The sequence below is a fragment of the Dermacentor andersoni genome, chromosome 11 (assembly GCF_023375885.2).
Source record: "Dermacentor andersoni chromosome 11, qqDerAnde1_hic_scaffold, whole genome shotgun sequence".
NCBI lineage: Eukaryota > Metazoa > Arthropoda > Arachnida > Ixodida > Ixodidae > Dermacentor > Dermacentor andersoni.
Genome location: NC_092824.1, coordinates 78,589,940 through 78,610,320, shown reverse-complemented (window position 1 = coordinate 78,610,320; position 20,381 = coordinate 78,589,940). Strand labels below are relative to the sequence as shown.

The 20,381-nt window shown below is 44.7% G+C and overlaps 2 protein-coding genes across 5 annotated transcripts; one reads left to right on the top strand and one right to left on the bottom strand.

Annotated features, from left to right (window-relative positions):
• Positions 1–1,356: 1,356 nt before the first annotated feature.
• On the top strand, positions 1,357–4,374 carry LOC126545892 (uncharacterized). 2 transcript variants are annotated; one of them, XM_050193932.3, is made up of 4 exons: positions 1,358–1,723; positions 2,320–2,466; positions 2,734–2,808; positions 3,073–4,374. In XM_050193932.3, the coding sequence occupies exons 1-4, from the start codon at positions 1,522–1,524 to the stop codon at positions 4,182–4,184; spliced, it is 1,536 nt and encodes a 511-aa protein (XP_050049889.2). In that variant the 5' UTR covers positions 1,358–1,521; the 3' UTR covers positions 4,185–4,374. The 2 variants fall into 2 exon arrangements, with proteins under 2 accessions (XP_072141692.1, XP_050049889.2); XM_072285591.1 differs by lacking the exon at positions 2,734–2,808 and having other exon boundaries at positions 1,357–1,723.
• A 9,878-nt stretch (positions 4,375–14,252) lies between these two features.
• On the bottom strand, positions 14,253–20,144 carry LOC126518064 (alpha-ketoglutarate-dependent dioxygenase alkB homolog 7, mitochondrial). Of its 3 annotated transcripts, none has more exons than XM_072285682.1 (5): positions 19,805–20,144; positions 19,145–19,318; positions 17,673–17,797; positions 15,866–15,958; positions 14,253–14,426 (listed from the first exon to the last, which is right to left on the bottom strand). In XM_072285682.1, coding segments are annotated over exons 1-5 (714 nt in total). In that variant the 5' UTR covers positions 20,126–20,144; the 3' UTR covers positions 14,253–14,425. The 3 variants fall into 3 exon arrangements, with proteins under 3 accessions (XP_072141783.1, XP_072141784.1, XP_050023880.2); XM_072285683.1 differs by having other exon boundaries at positions 15,866–15,937; XM_050167923.3 differs by lacking the exon at positions 15,866–15,958 and having other exon boundaries at positions 19,805–20,143.
• Between the last annotated feature and the right edge of the window lie 237 nt (positions 20,145–20,381).

The following is a 20,381-nucleotide window of genomic DNA, read 5'->3' as shown; positions in this document are numbered from 1 at the left end:
CAACTTTCTGCGAGAAAAATTGGGCGTCCGCCAGCGTCCGCGCAACGAACGCGCGCTCGCCAGCAGACGACGCGCTTGACAACAACAGCAAAATTGAAAACGTCATATTGTATACGTAAAACGTCAAATATGTATACGTAGCAAAAATGTGTCAATATAAATTTGCAGTTGAAAAAAAAAGCGCCATTATAAGAGCGTATGCGCGCAATCGATCGGTCTCAGCGCCCGCAGCGAAATTACGTTGAATCTGCCGCGAAGCAATCCAGTTCGCTCGCAGCGCCCTCGCAGAATTTTTCGACACATGGCACCTCAGCGGAACAGCGTCGTTCGGCCCAATCGACCATTGCATACTGCGTCTAGTGCACCCTACTAGTAACTCCGGAACTGAGTAGACAACTACCGCCATCTGCAGTATATAACAATAAGTATCTAAGCCACGGCATGGCCTCCGAAATTTGCGCGCGCTGACAACTACCGCTATCCTCTACTCTATTGGCGAGTGAGTTGCCGATGTGCTTAAGCTCTTTCCCTTACCACGCTTGTCATCTTTTCTCTCTTCTTTTTTCTTTTTTTTTTCATTTTTTGGTGGTCGTTTTTTTTTTTTTTTTTGAAGAAATTATCATAAGTGACTGAAGCGTGGCATGGCCTCCGAAATTTGCGCGTGCCCACAACTGCCGTTATCTGTAGTGAACGATGATAAGTAACTCAGGTGCAGTATGGCCTCCAAAATTTGCGCGCGCCGACAACTATTGCCACCTGTAGTAAATGGTGATAAGTAGCTGAAACGCAATATGGCCTCCAAAATTTGCGCCCGCCGACAACTACTCCCATCTTTAACAAACAATGATGAGTATTGAGACGCAGTATGGCCTCCAAAATTTGTGCACCGACAACTATTTCCACCTGTAGTAAACGATGAAAAGTAGCTGAGACGAGGCGTGGCCTCCAAAATTTGCCCTCGCCGGCAACTATTGCCCTCTGTAGCAAACAATGATAAGTAGCTAAAGCGCAGTATGGCCTCCAAAATTTGCGTTTGCCGTCAACTGCCGCCACCTGTAGTAAATGTCATCATTTACGTAACTGAGGTGCAGTATGGCCTTCAAGATTTGCGTGCGCCGACAACTATTGTCATCTGTAGTAAAACATAATAAGTAGCCGAGGCGCGGTATGGCCTCCGAAATCTGCGCTCGCCGGCAACTACTGCTATCTGTAGTAAATGATGATAAGGCGCAATATGGCCTCTAAAATTTGCGCTCGCAATCAACTGCCGCCATCTGTAGCAAACGATAGGTAGCTGAAGTGCGGCATGGCTTCCAAAATTTGAGCCCGCCGACAATCCGCCTTTTGCGACGCCGAACTGCGCATGCGCAGTGCCCTAGCGGCTGAGGAGCGAAGCGATTTGGCAGGCGCTAGAGCAGACGGCGGACGGCCGGGGCAGGCGCTGCGATTCTCAGCTGCGCTATTCTCGCTGCCGCGCGCACGGCACGCCTTCCTAACATATCGACATCGAAATTTGGCGCGATGCCAATGTCGTGTGTCGCGTACGGCTGCAGTTCACGTGACAGTCCCAGCAGGACAGTGCGGTTTTTCCGATTTCCGTCGGTAAAACGAGATCGACAGCGCCGTGAAGCCTGGATTAGGGCTGTGAAGCGGCAAGATGCGCAAGGGCGTCCATGGCAGCCGTCAGCAGCATCTCGACTCTGCGGGAAGCACTTTGTGACAGGTATGCATCCACATACGTAGTTCTCTGTTTTTGTCGTTACTGACTCATACGAATAATCTCAAGAAAGACGCAGATGTGTTTGAGCTAGCGAAACAAACGATCTCTTGCTCGCGCGAGCCGGCCGAGTGAAACGCGGTGCTTTATTATTATTTTTTTTTAATTCTTTTTTGTCGTCATCTCTGTGCGGCCGCCGCGTTGTGCTTTACTTTGTTTTTTTGCTGTCATCTCTGTGCGGCCGCCGCTAGAACGCCGTCTTTAGCAACTTTACACCGTGCACACTTTTACTACTTCATAAGCGTTCAGCGAGTGCTCGTGATGTCGGCGTAGTTATCCGTTGGAGCCAAGCGCGCCTGCACTGCCGGGCAGATTTGGAAACGGCGTGCACTGTTTAAGTAGCTGATGGTGCTAGTTAGCAATCGCTGCTAGTTGTCGTTTCATCATTCTTGTCGACACCGAGTATAGTAATATTTCTTGAAGAAAGCTTATGTTCGTTTAGCGAATAGCGATGTAGTACGGTTTGTACTATGGCTCATTTTCCCGTGCTGCGCTTTCTGGAGTCGAGTGGCGCGTCTTATTGCGTAACGGATACATTCCAGGGGCACCTTCACTGTCACCCAGACATCCGGACTTCATACCGACGCTGTTCGTGTATACAGACCAGTTCAGAAAGAAGGACGCGGTCGACCGCCATGTTCGTACCGCGGCGCGTTCCAAGAGGAAAACAGGCGCTCCACCAACAGCAGGTATCACCGGTTCTGGGCATACTGGCCATTTTTTGGCATTTTTGTAGGTGTACATATACTTTATGTGGGTAAAACACGTATGCAAACTGACATTCTGTTGGCCTCCCCATTGCCTGTGTATGTACGCCAAGCACTATGGCACACTATAAAGGAATATATGCAGTGGTGAAACGTGATATTTGCCCTAAGAACTACACTTCATGCCCTATCCGAGTCATGCGTTTTTGTGTGTACTCATACTATTTTATTACTCACTTTACGTCACAGGTACAGAGGTTTCAGGTCAAGGAGGAACTTGTAAAGGTCACAGTGATGGGGAACCAGACACGTCCTGTGTTCAGGGTGAGCAGTGGCTTTTGAACTAATGGCAAGCACGCTGTCACATTATGCAGCTGGAAATGTTTTCTGAGGCTCACCTTATGTTGCTCATTGTGAGTCTTGCATGTTTGCAACATATGAATTATCCATAATTTGCTTTCAGGTGACCAGGTCATTAGAGTAGTGCACTCCGCACAAAGTGCGAATGCTCAGAGTAAATGTCAGTGTTCAATGAATTGTGTCTAAAGCAATAGCGTCACTTTATTGCATTTGTTGATGCAAATGCAGGTGCAGACTCTTCATTCGACGAGGAAGGAGCAGCTGATGCACTCTTGCTGCTTGCAACATCCCCAATGCTCACTGAGCCACAGGAGGTCCTAGAGCCACCGGCCTTAAGCAGAGAGGAGAACACTGACCACCTATTAACTGAAAATGTGGCATTACAACGGAAAGTCAGGGATCTAGAACTGCAATGCAGAAAGCTAAAACGCTGCACGTTTTCTGTGGATACTATTCACAAATCGTCTTTTAAGTTTTATACAGGACTGCAAAGTAAGGAACAGTTTGAAGCACTCTTTAAGCACATTGAAAAAAATGCAGAACGCATGGTTTATTGGGATGGAGGAAAAACACAAGCAAAGGAAAGACAGCTCTCCAAGCGCGAAGAACTTTTCATGGTGCTGTATAGGCTCAGGACTGGTGTTTGTGCCAAGGAAGTGGCTCGAATCTTTGGAATTTCTCAGTCATGCCTTAGTCGCATCTTTTGTACATGGGTAATTTTTCTCGATAAAGAGCTCTCAGCATTGACAAGGTTTCCCACATTAGCAGAGATCAAAAGGCACATGCCAATGGCATTCAGTGACTTCTCAAACACTAGAGTCATCCTTGATTGCACAGAGGTGAGAATCCAAAGACCTTCAAAACTACAGGCACAGAGGCATACTTTCTCCTCGTACAAGCATTATAACACGTTCAAAGCACTTGTTGGGGTAACACCAGATGGCTACGTTTCATTTGTGCCAGATTTGTGGGGTGGGCATGTTAGTGATAGCGAAGTTGTCGAAAAATCGGGCCTACTGGGTTTATTAGATGCGGGGGACGGTGTGATGGTCGACAAAGGCTTTAGGTTGGAGGGCGTTTTTCCACCATCTATTCAAATCCACATGCCACCATTTAAAATGGGGAACCAATTGTCAGCTAGTGACGTGATTGCCACCCGAAAAATAGCTGGCGCTAGGATCCATGTTGAGCGAGTCATACGACGTATCAAAGAATTTCATTTTTTAGACAAACCACTGCCAATCAACATGCTCGACATTATTGACAGCATTTTTAGGACTTGCGCCTTTTTGTGCAATTTTCTACAGCCAATCATTTCAATCAATAATGAGAACAAGTAGCCAGCTCGCACATCTATACTTCAAATGAGCCTCCTTTACCATGCTTATGACCAGAAGAGACCAGACTGTGTAACAACAGTGTACTCTCATACTATATCACGTGTACTTACGACGACGCTGTCTACTGTGCTACCTTCTGAGGAAATTTGTATTTTCCATCTCTGAATAAATGATACTGCTTTTTCAGTTATCTTCCATGTACACTGCACATTTATTTTGTTATGTCTATAGACGTAACGGCTATAGTTATCACCAATGCTACACAATTTGCTTAGGCCATGCTATTTCTTTTCGTTTTGCCATAGAAAACAAAATACTTCGAAACAGTTTAACCGAGCTACGAGCAGAGTTTGAAGCTTTTAAGCGCACGGCAAACAACAGCACATCACAGCAACCCATACAAATTGCGGACCACACTTCCAAATCACCACCACAAACATCACACAAATTGCGGACCACACTTCCAAATCACCACCACAAACATCACTGCAACAAAGTACTGCCTCCAGCACTCATTCGTTAACGCTGCTACAGTTAGCACAAAACATGCAACTAATGTTCGCAGAGCTACACAAACTCAAACGAATGGTAGAGGACGTGCAAACAAAAGCCGCAGCCGTCCCCCGAAAGAGGGTCAGTCAAAGTCCGGGAGCTCCTACCAGGACACCGAAAGCTATAGAGCACACTGATAGCGACAGCAATATTCATGGATAATATGGCAAACAACACAAAGAGCAGACACATTGAAATCTGGCAATGGAATCGCTGCACGCTACGCACTAAATTGGCTAATTTCACGCACTACATAGAATCGGCGCCAATCCCTCCCGACGTTATCTGTATTCAGGAAATAGGGAAACAAAATCAAAAACTCAAAGGCTACGAGCTTTATGCTCACCCTGACTACCCTCAAGTAGCCACCTTTGCCAAGAAGGATGTCGCGATTAGCGTAAATTATTTTTTCCGGGAACCTATTCAGCACCAGATAATCACGATTTGGCCGCAGAAAAGGGGCAAACCTAAAACAATTATTGTCAACGTTTATAGTTCTCCCAGAGAAAAACAGGCGGATTTTGAAAACGTGGTGGCCACCGCGGTGCGACTCGCTCAAGGTAGGGACAAATTAATATTGTTAGGCGACTTTAACGCGCTACAGACTTTTTCAGCTAACTCAACCGGATCTCCCAACGCGAATCTGGAACAGCGTGTCCCAGGACACTTCCCCCGACCTCACGTTCACCAACAACGAAAGTGAGACGCGATGGACGAACCTAGGTGTAAACCTAGGAAGTGATCACTATATCTTAAGCATATCGGTTAATGCAGCCAGGATTCGAAGAGCTATTGGCAAGGCAAGGCTATCCGACTGGACCAAATTTCGTGAAAAACAGAAAACAATCGGCAGCATAACAGACGTAGGAGAATGGGCCGAGCAGATCCGAGTTATTCACTCTAGGGTCACCAAAACAATTGAAACGACAACGGAGGCTCCAGCCGTGGATCGTCACCAGTTGCATCTCTGGGAAGCCCGGAGAGGCCTCACAAAAAGGTGGAAAAGGCAGAAGCTTAATCGTAAACTCAGGATACGGATAGCTCAGCTAGCGCAGGAAGCTAACGAATACGCACAAAAGCTAAGCGACAGCAATTGGTGTCAGTTCAGCGACTCGCTTCGGGGCACGTTGACTACAAAGAAAACATGGTGCATTCTTCGAAGTATGATTGACCCGGGAGGAACAAAAACAGTCGCGAATCGCACACTTAAGCTGCTTGAAAACGAGTTTGAAGGTCGGGAAGCTGACATCATAGACAAAATTAAAGAGATATACGTAGGTACTGTACCGACCGGGCAATCCACCAAACCCGTTTACGAAGGTCAGGACCAACCGGAACTGGACGCCCCCGTAACCTTTGAAGAGGTTTTACGCAGCGGCACACTCCTTCAAGAAAAACACGACCCCACGGGTAGATCAGGTCACGAACGCAATGATTCGCAATCTAAGTGATGACACGCTAAAGAGCTTGACCAAATTCTTTAACGACACGGTCTGGACAGAGGACGGCGTCCTTTCAAAAGAATGGAAGGAAGCAAAAATCATTCTTATTCCAAAACCAGGTAAGCCTCGTAACATCAACAACCTTCGACCCATCTCCCTAACGTCGTGCGCGGGGAAACTCTTTGAAAAGGTTGTGCAGGTCCGGCTCTCGAACCACATAGAGCTAAACAACATGTTCCCCTCCAACATGTTCGATTTCCGACCCCACGTGTCAGCGCAGGACATTTTTCTACTACTAAAGCACGAGGTCCTGCACCCCAACAGAGGGTCGGAAGATAAATTTGTACTGGCACTGGACATCAAAAAGGCCTTCGACAGCATCTCCCACCACGCTATTCGCGGTGAACTGTGGATCGCGAATTTATAACTACGTGCGCTCGTTCCTCAGCCACCGCACGGCCACAATCGGATTAGGCTCCACGAGGTCCGACACCTTCAACTGTCCCGACAGAGGTCCCCCCAGGGAGCTATACTCTCTCCACTGCTATTCAATGTAGGGATGAGAAAGCTAGCCCTGGAGCTAGATAAGCACCCGAATCTCGGTTGTGCGATATATGCCGATGATATCACGTTCTGGGCTCACCAGGGGTCCTACGGGGACAAGCAAGAAACCCTTCAAAAGGCCATAGACGCAGTCGTGGAATACGCGAGGACGGCGGACATGGCATGGGCACCCGAAAAATCGGAATTCATTCGGGTGCGTGCGAAGTACGCAAGAAAGAAGGACTGGGTGCCGCTCACTTTGACTCTCGACGGGGTGCCTATTCGTGAAGTGGAGACACTCAGAATATTGGGGATGTGGATACAGCAGAATGCTGGAACATCTCACACCCTACAAAAACTTAAGGCGGTCACAGGAAACGTGGCCAGAATGATAAGGAGAGTGGCAAGAAGCAGAGACGGCCTAACTAAGGGAGAGACCATCAGCCTGGTTCACGCATTCGTAATTAGCCGACTCACATACGCCCTTCCGTATCAGGCCATTGTTTTGTCCCACCTCCTTGACAATGACTTCATTCTCTTTGTGGTGTACATATTTTTGCAGTAGGGGGCTCCTGCTTTCTGCAGGTTTTCAGATTCCTTTTGGCAGTGCCAACATACCTGGCAGAACTATACAGGGGAAGCCCTCTTCTAATTCGCTGGGTCAGCTCCTCAGCTAGCACAGCATTCCTATAAAAATGCAGTAGTGCTGGCAATATTTCCTGAGACCACATGGCCTCATCAAAGAAAATCCTTTCGACGTGTAAGGAGGATGCAATGGATGCTGAATTAGTCCACACAACGAAGTCGCACCAGCTAAGTCCTGTCACTGCCATTTGGCCCTGCAACTGATAATAGTATTCATGCTCCCTTTTCAATGTAATTTCATTACCTGTTGCCCTACAACAAAACTTTGGAGAAGCTGCAGCTTCTTCGATACTTTTTCCTTTGAAAGAAAACGGGCATTTAACTTCTAGCAGCCCCATGTCACTGCCCTCAAATACCAGTCTATCTGGGGATGCAGCAATAAACGGATGCTCAGCATGCACGTGCAGGCCTGTATATCCCACAGTTATGGTCTTATCCATGCAGGCCATTAGCTGTTCATATGCCTGAACGGCATCTGGCTCGTGCACATTTCCATAGTGCATGGCTTCAGTTTTATAGCTCCGCGGGTAAAGTATCTCTTTAACAATACTGTCAGGTTTCCGGCACCGCACAATTCTTTTAAACATTGAGGCAGTTAGCCGACCAATCCGCTCCATGTGCCAGGTTGGATTTGCGGCCTGTCCAATCGTTGACTCGAGAACAACTGCTCTGCTGTCCACCGAGAGGGCCTGTATAGCTGCAAAAAAAAACAGTATTGTTAATTTATAGGTTTAGAATCCGTTTTACAAGTCGTACAGCAAGCATTACATTGTATTAAAGCAATGAGAAGTAGCATGACGTCAACAAAGCATCACTTGTCATGGCAATGTTGAGCTATTTGGTGGGGATTCATCGTGGAAGGAAGTAAGGGGTGCAAACATGGACACAAGAGAACCAGACAACACAAACACTGCAGATAGGAGCTAAGTGTACTAGAAATGAAGCTTAAAATGAGAGAAAGTTCAGCTAGTTGGTAGCGAATCGCACTAAAAGAAAGTAACGCATGCAAACATGGATACAAGAGAACCAAACTAAGTAAATGCCATGTTGTCTAGTTCTCTTGTTGGGGTTTGCACGCCTTACTTTCTTTTATGTTGAATCACTTGTCAGAAACTTAATACCATTAGGTTAGCTTTTATTTACTCCTACAAAGAAACCCCTACAGGCCTACTCAAAGAGGCTAAAGTACTTAGGTTGTGTCAAATGACACAACTGCATATTGCAACGATTAAAATGTAGGTAGATACTAATCTCCTACAAAATTGTACAGCTTACTTTCACAGTAACATAAGAATTTTTCTGCAGCTTGTAACTTGCATGTGCTCATTACGTTTTATTTTTTTTTTCGCTAATTATGCTGGTCAACATAGCTAAATCGTAGAGTTGGTTCAGTATTGCAAGTATTTAAACATGCCTAAAAACAAGAAGAGCAAGACAAATGTGCATGCTTTCAATTCCATGCTCTGCTAAAACACAGTCAACATATATATATGACAAATGCCGTGCATGAATCCAGGTGATGGACTCATGCTAAAGGAACATCCATTATACATTCACACAGTGCTTCACAAACATGCCATAGATGAAGCAGATATGTTTGAGGACCCTGTGGGTGCTCACACACATCGAGTTATGCGACAGCCCTGTAAAAGTTAGAGAAATGACAAGACACTAAGTCTAAAAGTGACTGCTGCATTATCTGCTGCTCAGTGGGATACTTGTGAAGGTGATGCCCAGAGACATAGGTGGGCATTCTTATATAAATGAGACAGCCTCAGAATGACACATGCCAAGACAAAAAGTTGCGAAAAAAGTAATAAACAAGGAAGTGGACTTTCTTACCATCAAACCTCTCTTGTATGAGTCTTTGACAGGTCTCACTGTGGATGTCTTCAATGTCTGGGACCAGTGGAGTGTCTGAAGCTTCTGGTGCCACTTCACTGGGACTGTGTTCATCCTGGAATATAGTGCTTTACATTAGACAGCGCAGATAACATGCAAATGTTAGCTTAGTGACTACCTTGAATAGTAGTGCAGCTTGAAATATACGAAGCAGCATAGTAAAGATTTGAGGATTTTGTAAACAGGTCTTTGACAGCATCATATTGCGCCAGTGGTGAGAAGCGCAACAAAATAGGTTCAGATTGTGGTCTCATACCTGGCATGCCTTATTGCGCATGGTTGTTAAACAAGCAAACTCAGTATTGTACTTCTGAATCATTTTTCACATTTTATTTATTCGTACTCTAAATGCCTTCTTTCAGGGTGAGCAAAGAACAGTTTTGAAAGTAAGCAAACTACAAATTTACTAGCATTAGAAAATTAAAAAAAAAAACATTCAGATGCAGTGACATGAACTCGTGCTAACATGTGCTGTAAATCAAGAGCAAATGTAAATATGAAAGTGCAATAATGTGCATGTTGCAGAAGGGGATAGAAAAAACTCAAGCCATACGTAGAGGTAAACAGTAATCAATGCACATCAGATATGCCAACGCAAGATTTAAAATTCTTTAAAGTTAGGTTCAGCAGCTCTGTGTAGAGAAGTTATTCCATTCAGCTATAAAGCATGATATGAAAAATCAAGGGACACTTAATACACGTAACTAAGGAAACTATGTACAGATAATTTAATAAGACTTGCCCAGCATGCTATACTCACATGCTTTGCTGCATAAGTTGCAGGTGATTGGACAGTCTCGCATGATAATTATGTGAATCACATGTGGCTATAAGAATTTATGAAGCAGGCACTGGGGAGTTCATCACCGACTTGATACCTACAGTATTACAGGAGGCGTCAAAGGTCTTGTCTTTTGTAAAGGCACACAGCATTTGAAAGCCCTTAAATGTATCACACTTTGGAATTCACAGTCCCTTACTGCTGTCATGGACAAGACAAGCTATAGAATGGAAGTTGAACAGATGTTTGTGTCAGTTTAACAGTGTGTATGTGCATGAATGCTCTCGCATTATTTCAGTCATCACGAGATAGGTTCTGCCAGAATTTTTAAAATAACTTTGGCTTTAAAGAGGTTTAGTTGCCTCAATTAACCAAGACTTACATCACAGGTTTGCTGCATCATCTCATTGCTAAGCTTGCAGATTGTTTAGTGAGATAAAAAAGAAAGTCACCATATATAAACACTACTGACATTAGTGTTATACTAATGCAAACTGTACTTCGCATAAAAGCACAGTAAAAGGGGCTCTCAAACTGTTCCCGTCTGTCGTCACATGCTGATGGAACACTGCTAACTCTTATTTTAACAGATCACAAGCATGCAGAGTTAAGTGTAGCACTTACAAGTGATTCTCCTGAGTTTTCTTTGCTCATATAACGGAGAAGCAGGCAGTTTGCTGCCACCTTTTCGAGATCGGCAGCAAGCAGAGATGGGTCACTCGGTGAGAGCCCTGGCAGTGGATCAAACCGCCGCCTTTTCGCACCTTCATGTTTCCTTGTGTGAAAGGTGATGTCTTGCAGAGGCAGAGGTGGCTCATGCTTTTTGACTGAAAAAAAAAAGTTTTGTTTGTACAAGTACAATAACGAAATTTTAAGTGCTTCCTGTGATGTTTAGCCAACGACCACATCCATTGTAAGAAAATTAAATGTTGCAGTTTGGGATTATTTTTTCTCAATGCAGGTCTTGTAGTTAAGAATTTATGAAGCGACACCAATATGTGTTCTTAATTAAAACCAGTAGCCTATATTTGTCCACATACCAATACTCATGTACGCTGTAAACAATGTAGCTGTGTGAATGAGTTGATATTCAACAGCTGCTACCACGAATGCAAACAATTTTACAACACGTTAAATGGTCAACACGGTGCCACAAAGAACCGTTTGCAGAAAGGGGCCGGAAGTGTGATCACAGATTTTTTAGGCACTTTTGCCGCCTCCTATGTTAACTAATGCTTGCTAAGTAGTAGCATTCTTACCTTGGGCAGGAACAATCCAAGCACATGGAACTTCCGTGCACGTTGCCGCATCCTTTTGCGCCAAGTGAATGGCATGAAGGATTAACCCAACAAAATGTTGGCATGTGCCGCTCAGGCTGCAAGAATAAAATGGAAGAGGAGATGAGTTTTCATGCTCAACAGGTATTCATCAAGGAAAAGATGGGATCAAGTGTTTATGAATTCGAAAGAACGGGTTTAAGTTCACGTCACTCAACGTGAAATACATGCGCCAATCTCAGACATGAGCCGCACACCACCACTCGCGCGTTGGCCTTGTAACACCATGTGCACACATTAACAGCATCATTGAACGATGCGATGCAGCTTGTCAGACAGCTATGCCGGCACGAAGTTAGGTACAACTAGCGGTTTTACAGTAAACAGCCAAACTTGGAAGTCATTCTCGTTATATGCCTCTAAATAGTGTACTGTGTGATACCGGCAATCCAAGGCTGTGTACGGTCGCAGACAAGTGCAAATTGGTATGCTGCACGACCGTGTCGATCGGTATACATGCAAATGCGCAAAAACAAGAACTCCCCGCTTTCTTCATTTACAGTATGTGTGTTTTTTCAACATTTAAGCAACCGTACCTTTATATAAGCAAACAGCTAGCCCAAAACGGCAGGGCCGGTATAGTTATGAATTCCAAAATTTAACCCATCAGATTTAAATGTCCTGCACGCGGTTCATGCAGGTCGCGCTCCAGATGTAGAATAGAAAGCTTGCTCACCCTGCGGGGCAGAGGCAATGACCAGCCAGGATGGAGCCCGACGCCTTGGAAATCGCGGCGTGCACGATGTAATAGCCGCCTTTCATTGACGGTAGGCAGATACTACGCAAAAGTCCGCACGTGGATTCTGCTGACACGTCGTTGTACATGACGTTGCGCACGTACCCTTCTTCTTGGAACATCGTTCCTTTCATTTGCTGTCGCGCGAAGCGCGCTCCGCTCGACACCATGTGTTTTTCGAGCTGCGCTTCCGTGGGAATTTTGACGTTACCGAAGCGCTTTTTCCAGCCGTTCGTCACGCTGAAGAAACCTCCAGGTACAAAGCAGTCACCAGCGGGCTCCATGGCTAGCGGACGGCAACAAACTGTGCGCACACGTTGTTGCGGTTTTCACTCACACGCTGCTTGCTTGCACACGTGTCTCGCGTGCGGCGGCTGTCTGTCGCGGCGAGAGCGGCGCCTGCCAAATCGTTTCTCGTGGCCACCGCACAGTGGCGCCACAATGCATCGCAAAAGGCGGATTGTCGCCATCTGTAGTAAGCGATGATAAGTAGCTGAGGCGTGGTATGGCCGCAGAACATCTACATGTATGGCCTCCGAATTTCGCGCGCGTCGGCTGGCGGGCGTAAATATCAAAGGCCTCGGTGCTAAGTGCGCGTGAGCTAGCGTCCACTGCGGCCAAAGCCTCGCCTATTTCGCTCTGGCGACATTGCATTGACTTGTCGCCGCATCTACACAATGGCCGCTGCGTCGCGTTCTCCTCCGTGACAAATGCAACATGCGGTACATGCTCGTTTCTGGTGCTTTGTCAGGCTTTCGTTCGTCTACTTCAACGCGTCCGATGTAGAGACGCACGAAAAATCTGGATGATAATTTACTACCTGAAATGGTCGCTCTAGAATATAGCCCACGAATTCAACACACCTTTGGTTTTCGTGCGCCATCGCGGCATATAGTACGTATAGTCATCCCGACTAAGCGTTTCCAAACAGCTCTTGACGTTGCTGTTGAAATGAAGCTTGTGCAGCTTCGTCAACTGCAGTCTACTTGCTTTGTGCGCGTTGGCTGGTCCACGTCCCACTTGCCTGTTGCGTCGCGGTGAGCACTTTCGCTCAGAAAGCTGCGACAGGAAAGATGCATACGCCCTTCCTCTACTCAGCGTTGTGCACGGCACAGCCATCGCTCGTGTTCGAGCACCCTATGGCCACGCAACGCATCGGCATTCTTGCAGCAGCAGCTCAAATGATGAGTGCAACAGGGAGAACTGTCCTTCATGAAAGGTCGCAATGAAGGTAGGGGAGCGGGCAGAGGATAAACATATTTGCCATAGTTCCTGCCTGCAATGCTGCATTCTGCAATCATTCTTACAAGTTTAATCATTAAATTTGTCACAATCGAGACAACCTTTAAGCTATGCCAAGTTCCAGACACATTCGATTTTGTCACCTGTAGGCAGCATCTTCAGAATAAGTTTTCGCTGGAATATTGCGAAGACGGACAGAAAGAACACTCACTGCAAAGTGGAGTAATTTTCAGCAAATTCTGGTAATACTGAGGCACGCCATTCAATATGCACTTGTGGGACACTATGCTTGGAAGGAGAAAGACGGCCCTATGTTTCAAAGGCCTGAATGCGGGACAAATATTTTGTCCCATAATGATAGAGCAATGACTTGGGACTTTTTCACAAAATTTGGAACAGTCCCGCGAAATTAAGGACGGTTGGCAATCTTACTCAGCAGCACCTTCCCACCGTTTGCACAAAATAGCAGTAGGATCATCAATGGGTGGAGCCAGAAAATGCCGGAAACTCTCTAGCACGTAAATTCGAACACAAGTTTACGACAAGATTTTTTAAAAATTGACAGGTCCATCGCAATGTCATAATCTAAATAGTACAAAGCATGACCGAGTTGGTGATGCGGCAGCAGTAACAGATGACAAGAGCGCAGGCTCGCCGCCTGTAGCTGCGTGCATCACAAGGACGAAAGCAACTTACGATGCTTGTCAGGGGAAGCGTGTTGGCAAAAGGCGTATGCACAGAGAAGCACAACGCATATTCGAATACATCCAAGGCTTCTATATACACCTTGTCACAGAAGCCAGTTGCAGATGCGCAGAGGCCAAAGTTGTCTTTGAGGACATCAATGTGACCACATCGAAACAAAAGGAATACTGTATCACAGTGCTCTAACGTTTTCAAGTAAAGACACATTTATTGGAAACTACACTTTTGCATCACTGTCAGCTGGGCTCGTTGCGACACATGACGGATATCCGTCTTGACTTGTGCACAGGAGTGGACCTGAAGACTGAATGCTGATTGGCCAGTATCTCATGGGTGTAGTCATACCTTGCTGTTCCTCTGTCAGGGCCAAGAACAACAAAAAACTGGCTATATATACAGACAGACATGAAGCCATTTACCCTATTTACCCTAGCGAGACAATTCCCAATGAGCAAGGACTGATTGGCTTATGCAAAGGATAATTGGTCGGGCTCGTTCAGTTAAGGCAAAAAGTGCAGGTATAGTAACAGGGCACTACCATACTAACATTCACCATTGTTTGTCCACGCCACCTTCCTTCTGCCGACAGAGGATATCTCACTCATCAAGGTCATAAAACACTTCATAATCAAACAAAATACATAAACAGACTGAATTTCCCTGACAACCATTGCTGGAATGAAAGCAAGGTAATTCTATAATCACATTTACTGCCACAGTTCCTGCATGATGGAAGCAACAGTTCTAGACCCTCACAAATAGTGGGCATGGCCCTCAAAAGTCTATGTCCTGGTTCACAGACTCTTAACTCGCAGACAGTGCTCTTAAAACAGCTTAATCGAAGCATACCCCCCCTTCAGTCACGAATTGCAATGCACTTCCAATAAATGTTCATATTATGCCGTAATTTATTACATAATTTTATGCCAAGGCACAGCAGACTCTCTTGAAAAAAAAAAAGCAAGGATAGCAGGAAAATTTCAGCTTTTCTAGTGAGTCTTCGCAGTTACAGAGTATTTAAATTTTGATTTAAAGTACAGTCAGTAGCATAACATTTTTTCATATTAAATCACTGGCTCAAACTACATGTGTGAGTTTATTACTGGCTTCATGCCATAACAAGAAGCAAAAAAACTACTACTTCAGCATTGCTGATGGAACATGGCATGTCAAACATGGTTTTGCCTTTAGTAATGTGGTCATACATGATCATAAGTGGTCATGCCTTGCATATCAAAGTGCACGGGAGTAACATTGGGCATGCAGAGGGATAAACTGACCCGTAACTCAATTACATTTCTTTTTTTTGCCAATACTGGACAGAATTGACAAAAACAATTCACATCCACTGGACGTCACTGAATGTTCAGAAGACACTCAGTGGAGACTGAGTACATACAAACCCAGCAGACAGCCAATCTGAGGAAGGTCACAGAGTTCGCCCAACACCATAAGCTTTCTGTCAAGATCGGATATGAAGAGCACGACAAACATTTCCTGCCAGAACATACAGCTATACATGAAGCGCACTCGTAGTTCACCTGTTCATAACAATTGTTCCTATGCATAGCGCAGGCATTACACTAAATGGCAGAAGTCAAAGCTCTTTTTGTATATCTCAGATCTTTCCTTTTCAGTGAACATTTTAAAGCCCTAACAATTTCTTCTAGCAGGCCCTGTTTTTGGTATTCATGCTTTAAGGAGGGATCTAGGACTACAATCACAACTTTCACCAAAAAACACCTTCTTAGATTTGAATTGCTTCAGATTTGTCGACTAATAAAGAAGCTCCTCACCAAGTTCGGTTGCTGTCTGTACTGTAGAAAAGTGGAAAATGACCTTTTCCAGACGACGGCGATGCGCACTTGCTGTTGAAAGTGCCGTGAGTACTGTTGTCAAAATGTGGCCGCAGAGCACAAGTGAAACTGGCTGCCAAATGTATGCCCTCATTTGAAACACAGTTCTTTGAGCTTTAAAGCCATGTTATTTTCAAATTTCATTAGGATTGGTTAAACAGTTCAAAAATTTCTTTTTACTCATTCACTTAATTCAGCAGGTCAACCAATACACTGAAAATGGGCATACCACAACAGAACCAATGCACTGAAGCTGGGCATACAACAACATGCATTTTCATTGTGGCCTGCAGCGCTTAAAGAAAAAGATGCCTTAACCACTACAAATTAATTGTCACAAATGATTTGCATACAGGCCTTACTGCCTGTTGATGAACCAATAAATTCACCAGTGAATAAGACAGCTATGCAATAAAAAAGTCACTTAATGAGTACTCCTGTATCAATTTTTTTTTTTCTGTCTTTGACTGCCAGTTTCTCTAAGAGCCACATGGACAGTGCAAATATCAATAACACACATGATAAAATGATATAGTTATGGCATATGCTTTGAATGCAAATTCAGGAGTGATCAAAATTGCTTAAGGAAAGCCAGACCTACATGCACTGTAATCAGTGAGTGGCCAGCAGCCCAACCATAAATGTAGAACTTCATTGCAGTTACATTAACTACCAACATATTCATTAAAACAGAATCTTTTTCACATCCTATTAAACATATTATGGTTCAATTCAACATCTCAACTCCTATATTTAGTAGTGTTGACAGCTATATACTTTAGCAGGTGTTTAATCAAACACAATGTTAGTGGTGGCGTTTTCTTTTTTTCTTTTTTTCACAGCCTACATGTGTGGCTGTAGTGTATGCGTTTGTGCATGCACAATGTTCAATTGCGTGCATTTCATTCAAGCATACAAAATTGAAATCAGCTCTCCCTGGCATCATTAAAGGCATCATTGCATCATACAATGTTCCTTACTCTTGACAAACCTGCATTTGAACTTTCACCAGATTACTGCAGATGGAAGAAAGATCATCCATAGAATGTATGCCATCAGGATACCTTTGTTATTGTAGTCGAGATTTCTCATAAACATACCGTCAGATTGCTCATAAGCAGCTCATAGTGTCCCAGTCTTCCCAAAAAGCTCTGCATGATCGCCGCCACAGGGATGTTTGCTAGTTTGCAGGTTCCCTCATGCTGCTGTGGCCTCTGTCCAGCTGTGTTGGTCTCCTTGAAAATTTTTTTTTATCTTGCTACAATGGTCCCTACAGCGTGTTACGCAAGTTCACTGATGTTACGTACGGAATTGAACCAGACATCGATCCAGTGTCCATTATCACACACATCGTGAAACTTAAACCACAGCTCAAAGTTATCTGTGTTATATCCTGACAAGTTCATGGCTAGTGCTCTAGCCAGGGCTCTAGCCATGGCTAGTGCTCTAACCAGGGGTGTAGTGTCGCGGGGCAGAAGGACTGGTACCGTCAGGTGGACTACGAAGACCGCAACGAAGTGCACAGAGGCACGCTATGGCTTTGCATTCGTCGAAGCTGCTCATTGTTTTATTGCAATGTAAATAATTATAAACACTACAAACTATGCCTGTAAAAATATGTTCATTACATGCTAACATTGTCGAGAATTTCTGTCGATTTCCTTCGTTATATCCAATAATTTGTTATATTAATGTTTGTTATATCGAAATTTGACTGTATTAAGGATTAACATAACTGTTCACACACCTCATTATGTATAGTGATCGCCTCCTTAGAAGTATTTTAACCCACTTGTCCGGCATTTTTTCATGCACCAGCTTCATGATGCTCGAAGACAGAAGGGACAGCCCAGCAATCGTGTCACCACAAAACTGAAAATAAGAAGAATTCGTAATTAATAAGTATATATATATATATATATATATATATATATATATATATATATATATCTTTTTTACAATACACCAGCAAAAGTTCTTTACCTCCAATACTCAGGATGTCTCACTAATGAGACATAGAGGCCTTTCAGGTAACAACATGCTGCAAACAGCAGGAAGTAGATCATAAGATGTGATAAGCTGTGTAACACGCAATGTGCAGTGACATAAAAGCCAAAGGGTGCAACTATTGGTTGTCACGTAACGTAATGCGGAATCCAAGGTGGTGGCTTGATTTCAGTTCACAGACACAATGGCATTAATCTTCTATGCAGCAGACATGGCTCCTAGTCACTCCTGAATTCCTTATTGGCAGTATGGTATGAAGTTTGTAAACAGGGATATGGTGCCTCAGAAAGGCAGAATTTCGCCTACTGAATTTCAATCCTTTGTAAATATCTGCAAGCTGTCTGCCCTGAAGAACTCCTTTTAACTCTCATCTACTTCAACGTGCTGTAATGTGGTAGTACAAAGTTTAGGTAGTCCTCTAAAACATGAACATACCATTATTTGCCCTAGCTGTGAAAATCAACAAGATGGCTCTATAGATGAAGTGGTATAGAATTAGGCATCTGTTCCATGGTGGTTCACTATACCTAAAATGTTAACAACAAGGCCTCGGCTTGGAATTGTTCTTTTCAGCTTCTTTTACTCTTTTTTCCTCAGGCACGGTCTAAGACGAAGCCGAGATAAAAAGTGCAAAATACTTGGTCGGCTGCAGTGTGGTGTCTTCTTGTCTCATGCCTTTCCAAGTTAGGCCTGCACTTCTACACCTCAACACAGTTGATTTTCGTTATAAGAAAGCTGCACCCAATATGAGAATTCCCTTCCTTATGTCCTACATTCGTTCTAATCATATATTCGTTACACCAAAGTTGGACAGCATTATGCTTCACATGGAAAACTGCACATTACCTCTGTTTTTTGTTTTTTTTTGCCGTTGTTTGCGTAACCAGAGATCTATGTACTTTTGTCAACTGCGCCGTCTGCAAATATGCGGTCCAGCAGACGGCACACACGGAACATGACATTTCATTTCATAGCTGAGTCTGTCCCCCTGCATCACAAGATTTTCTGCTCGTGAATTATTTTTCTATTTGGCCAAAAACATTAAACAACACACGTTAAATAGTACGGGAGACTAGGGGCTCTGTTAATAGCCAGAAAAAGTAAAATGTCAATAGGTGCTCCTTCTGTTTCTTCGATACACCCCAATATCTCACTTGCTTAGAAGCCTAGTAAACTGCCCTGACGAATGTAAACAACCACAAAACGCCTCACCCGAACACTGTCCACGTGTGGTTTGATGTGGCCGTCTTCGAGGAGGTCGAGACAGTGAACGTGCTGTATCTGGTTCACTCCGGGAGTGAACGCAAGCGCTCTGATTCGCCCCAATATGGCTTCACATGGAGGGGACCATGTGTTCCGCTCGATCTCCCGGTAACCGTGAATTGCCTGCAAATAACGAAGAGGGACGTCACAAACGAACAACACCGAACATCAGATGTCACGGCAAACATTTGTACTTGCGCGACGCTTAGCTCTGAAGCTGGTACTCTGCTGGTCATACGAAAACAAGGGCGTACGAAATATATCACGGCAAAAACTACAGCGCTAATTACATAACGTCTAATTATGAACAGTGCTTTCTTGTAACAGGACGTTCTGCAGTAAGTCGACATTGAACGAATAAATGGCCCAGTCACCACCCATTCCTTGCAGAACAGCCCATCCTGACAACGGGTTCGAGGCAGCTCCCACTATCCGAGCACCTTTCCTGCGTAAAAAATTATGCGATCGTTTCCAGAGTAGACTGTCCGTAATTTAAGCACGCTTGAAACAATCCGATGAGCAAACTGTCGAGTCGCGCTGAACGTCATCATTACGCTCCGCTGGAAAAGAAATAAAACGGAGGAAAGCTGTGACTTTTCGTCCACTAACGTCGTCCCAGTGGCTGCTTTCGTACCGCAACCTCTTGTACTGCGGCTCGATTTCGGTGATCAGAGTGGTCTCTTCTTCGGGCGTCACAAAATCGTCGTAGACGGTCATACTCTGGGTCACCTCGGCGAGTGTGTCGGTGTCAGAACCTTCAAAGTGGGCCTTCACGTATTCTTCCGTCAGCGCTGCCCGCGGTTTCGACGCATCGCTGAAGTCCACCTGAGCAAAACACAATCGCCGTGATAGTTTTAACGCTGCCGTTAAATAATTTGAGCGTATTTTTGACGCCGGCAACAAAACACGGGTCACCGTGAAGGCGGCCATCTTGAATCTGTCTTATCACCCTCCCACCACCCACCTACCTACTTTCGGTTTCGTTCTCATGTTTTGAAGACCACGTGCTTGTCAAACGTGGTTAGAAGTAATTTACATATTTGCGGAGTACTGTCCGCACGGGAGCTGTTTTACATAAGCGTAAGCCGTAGTAGACTATGCTCATAGCCATACCATAGATAAATAAAAGAGGCTGTGGAGTCGGTGCGGTGTCCATTGTCGTGTCGCCAGCATCGCCTCCACATGT

Bases quoted from the DNA above. Each gene is read 5' to 3' on its own strand.
- LOC126518064 (XM_050167923.3), bottom strand. From the start codon at position 20,125: ATGGCCGCCTTCACGGTGACCCGTGTTTTGTTGCCGGCGTCAAAAATA. The intron at 19,319-19,804 runs GTTAGTGGACGA...CGTTATTTGCAG, and splicing joins AAAGCAGCCACTGGGACGAC to GCAATTCACGGTTACCGGGA. The intron at 17,798-19,144 runs GTGAGGCGTTTT...TCTTATTTTCAG, and splicing joins CACACGTGGACAGTGTTCGG to TTTTGTGGTGACACGATTGC.
- LOC126545892 (XM_050193932.3), top strand. From the start codon at position 1,522: ATGCCAATGTCGTGTGTCGCGTACGGCTGCAGTTCACGTGACAGTCCC. The intron at 1,724-2,319 runs GTATGCATCCAC...GATACATTCCAG, and splicing joins CGGGAAGCACTTTGTGACAG to GGGCACCTTCACTGTCACCC. The intron at 2,809-3,072 runs GTGAGCAGTGGC...ATGCAAATGCAG, and splicing joins AGACACGTCCTGTGTTCAGG to GTGCAGACTCTTCATTCGAC.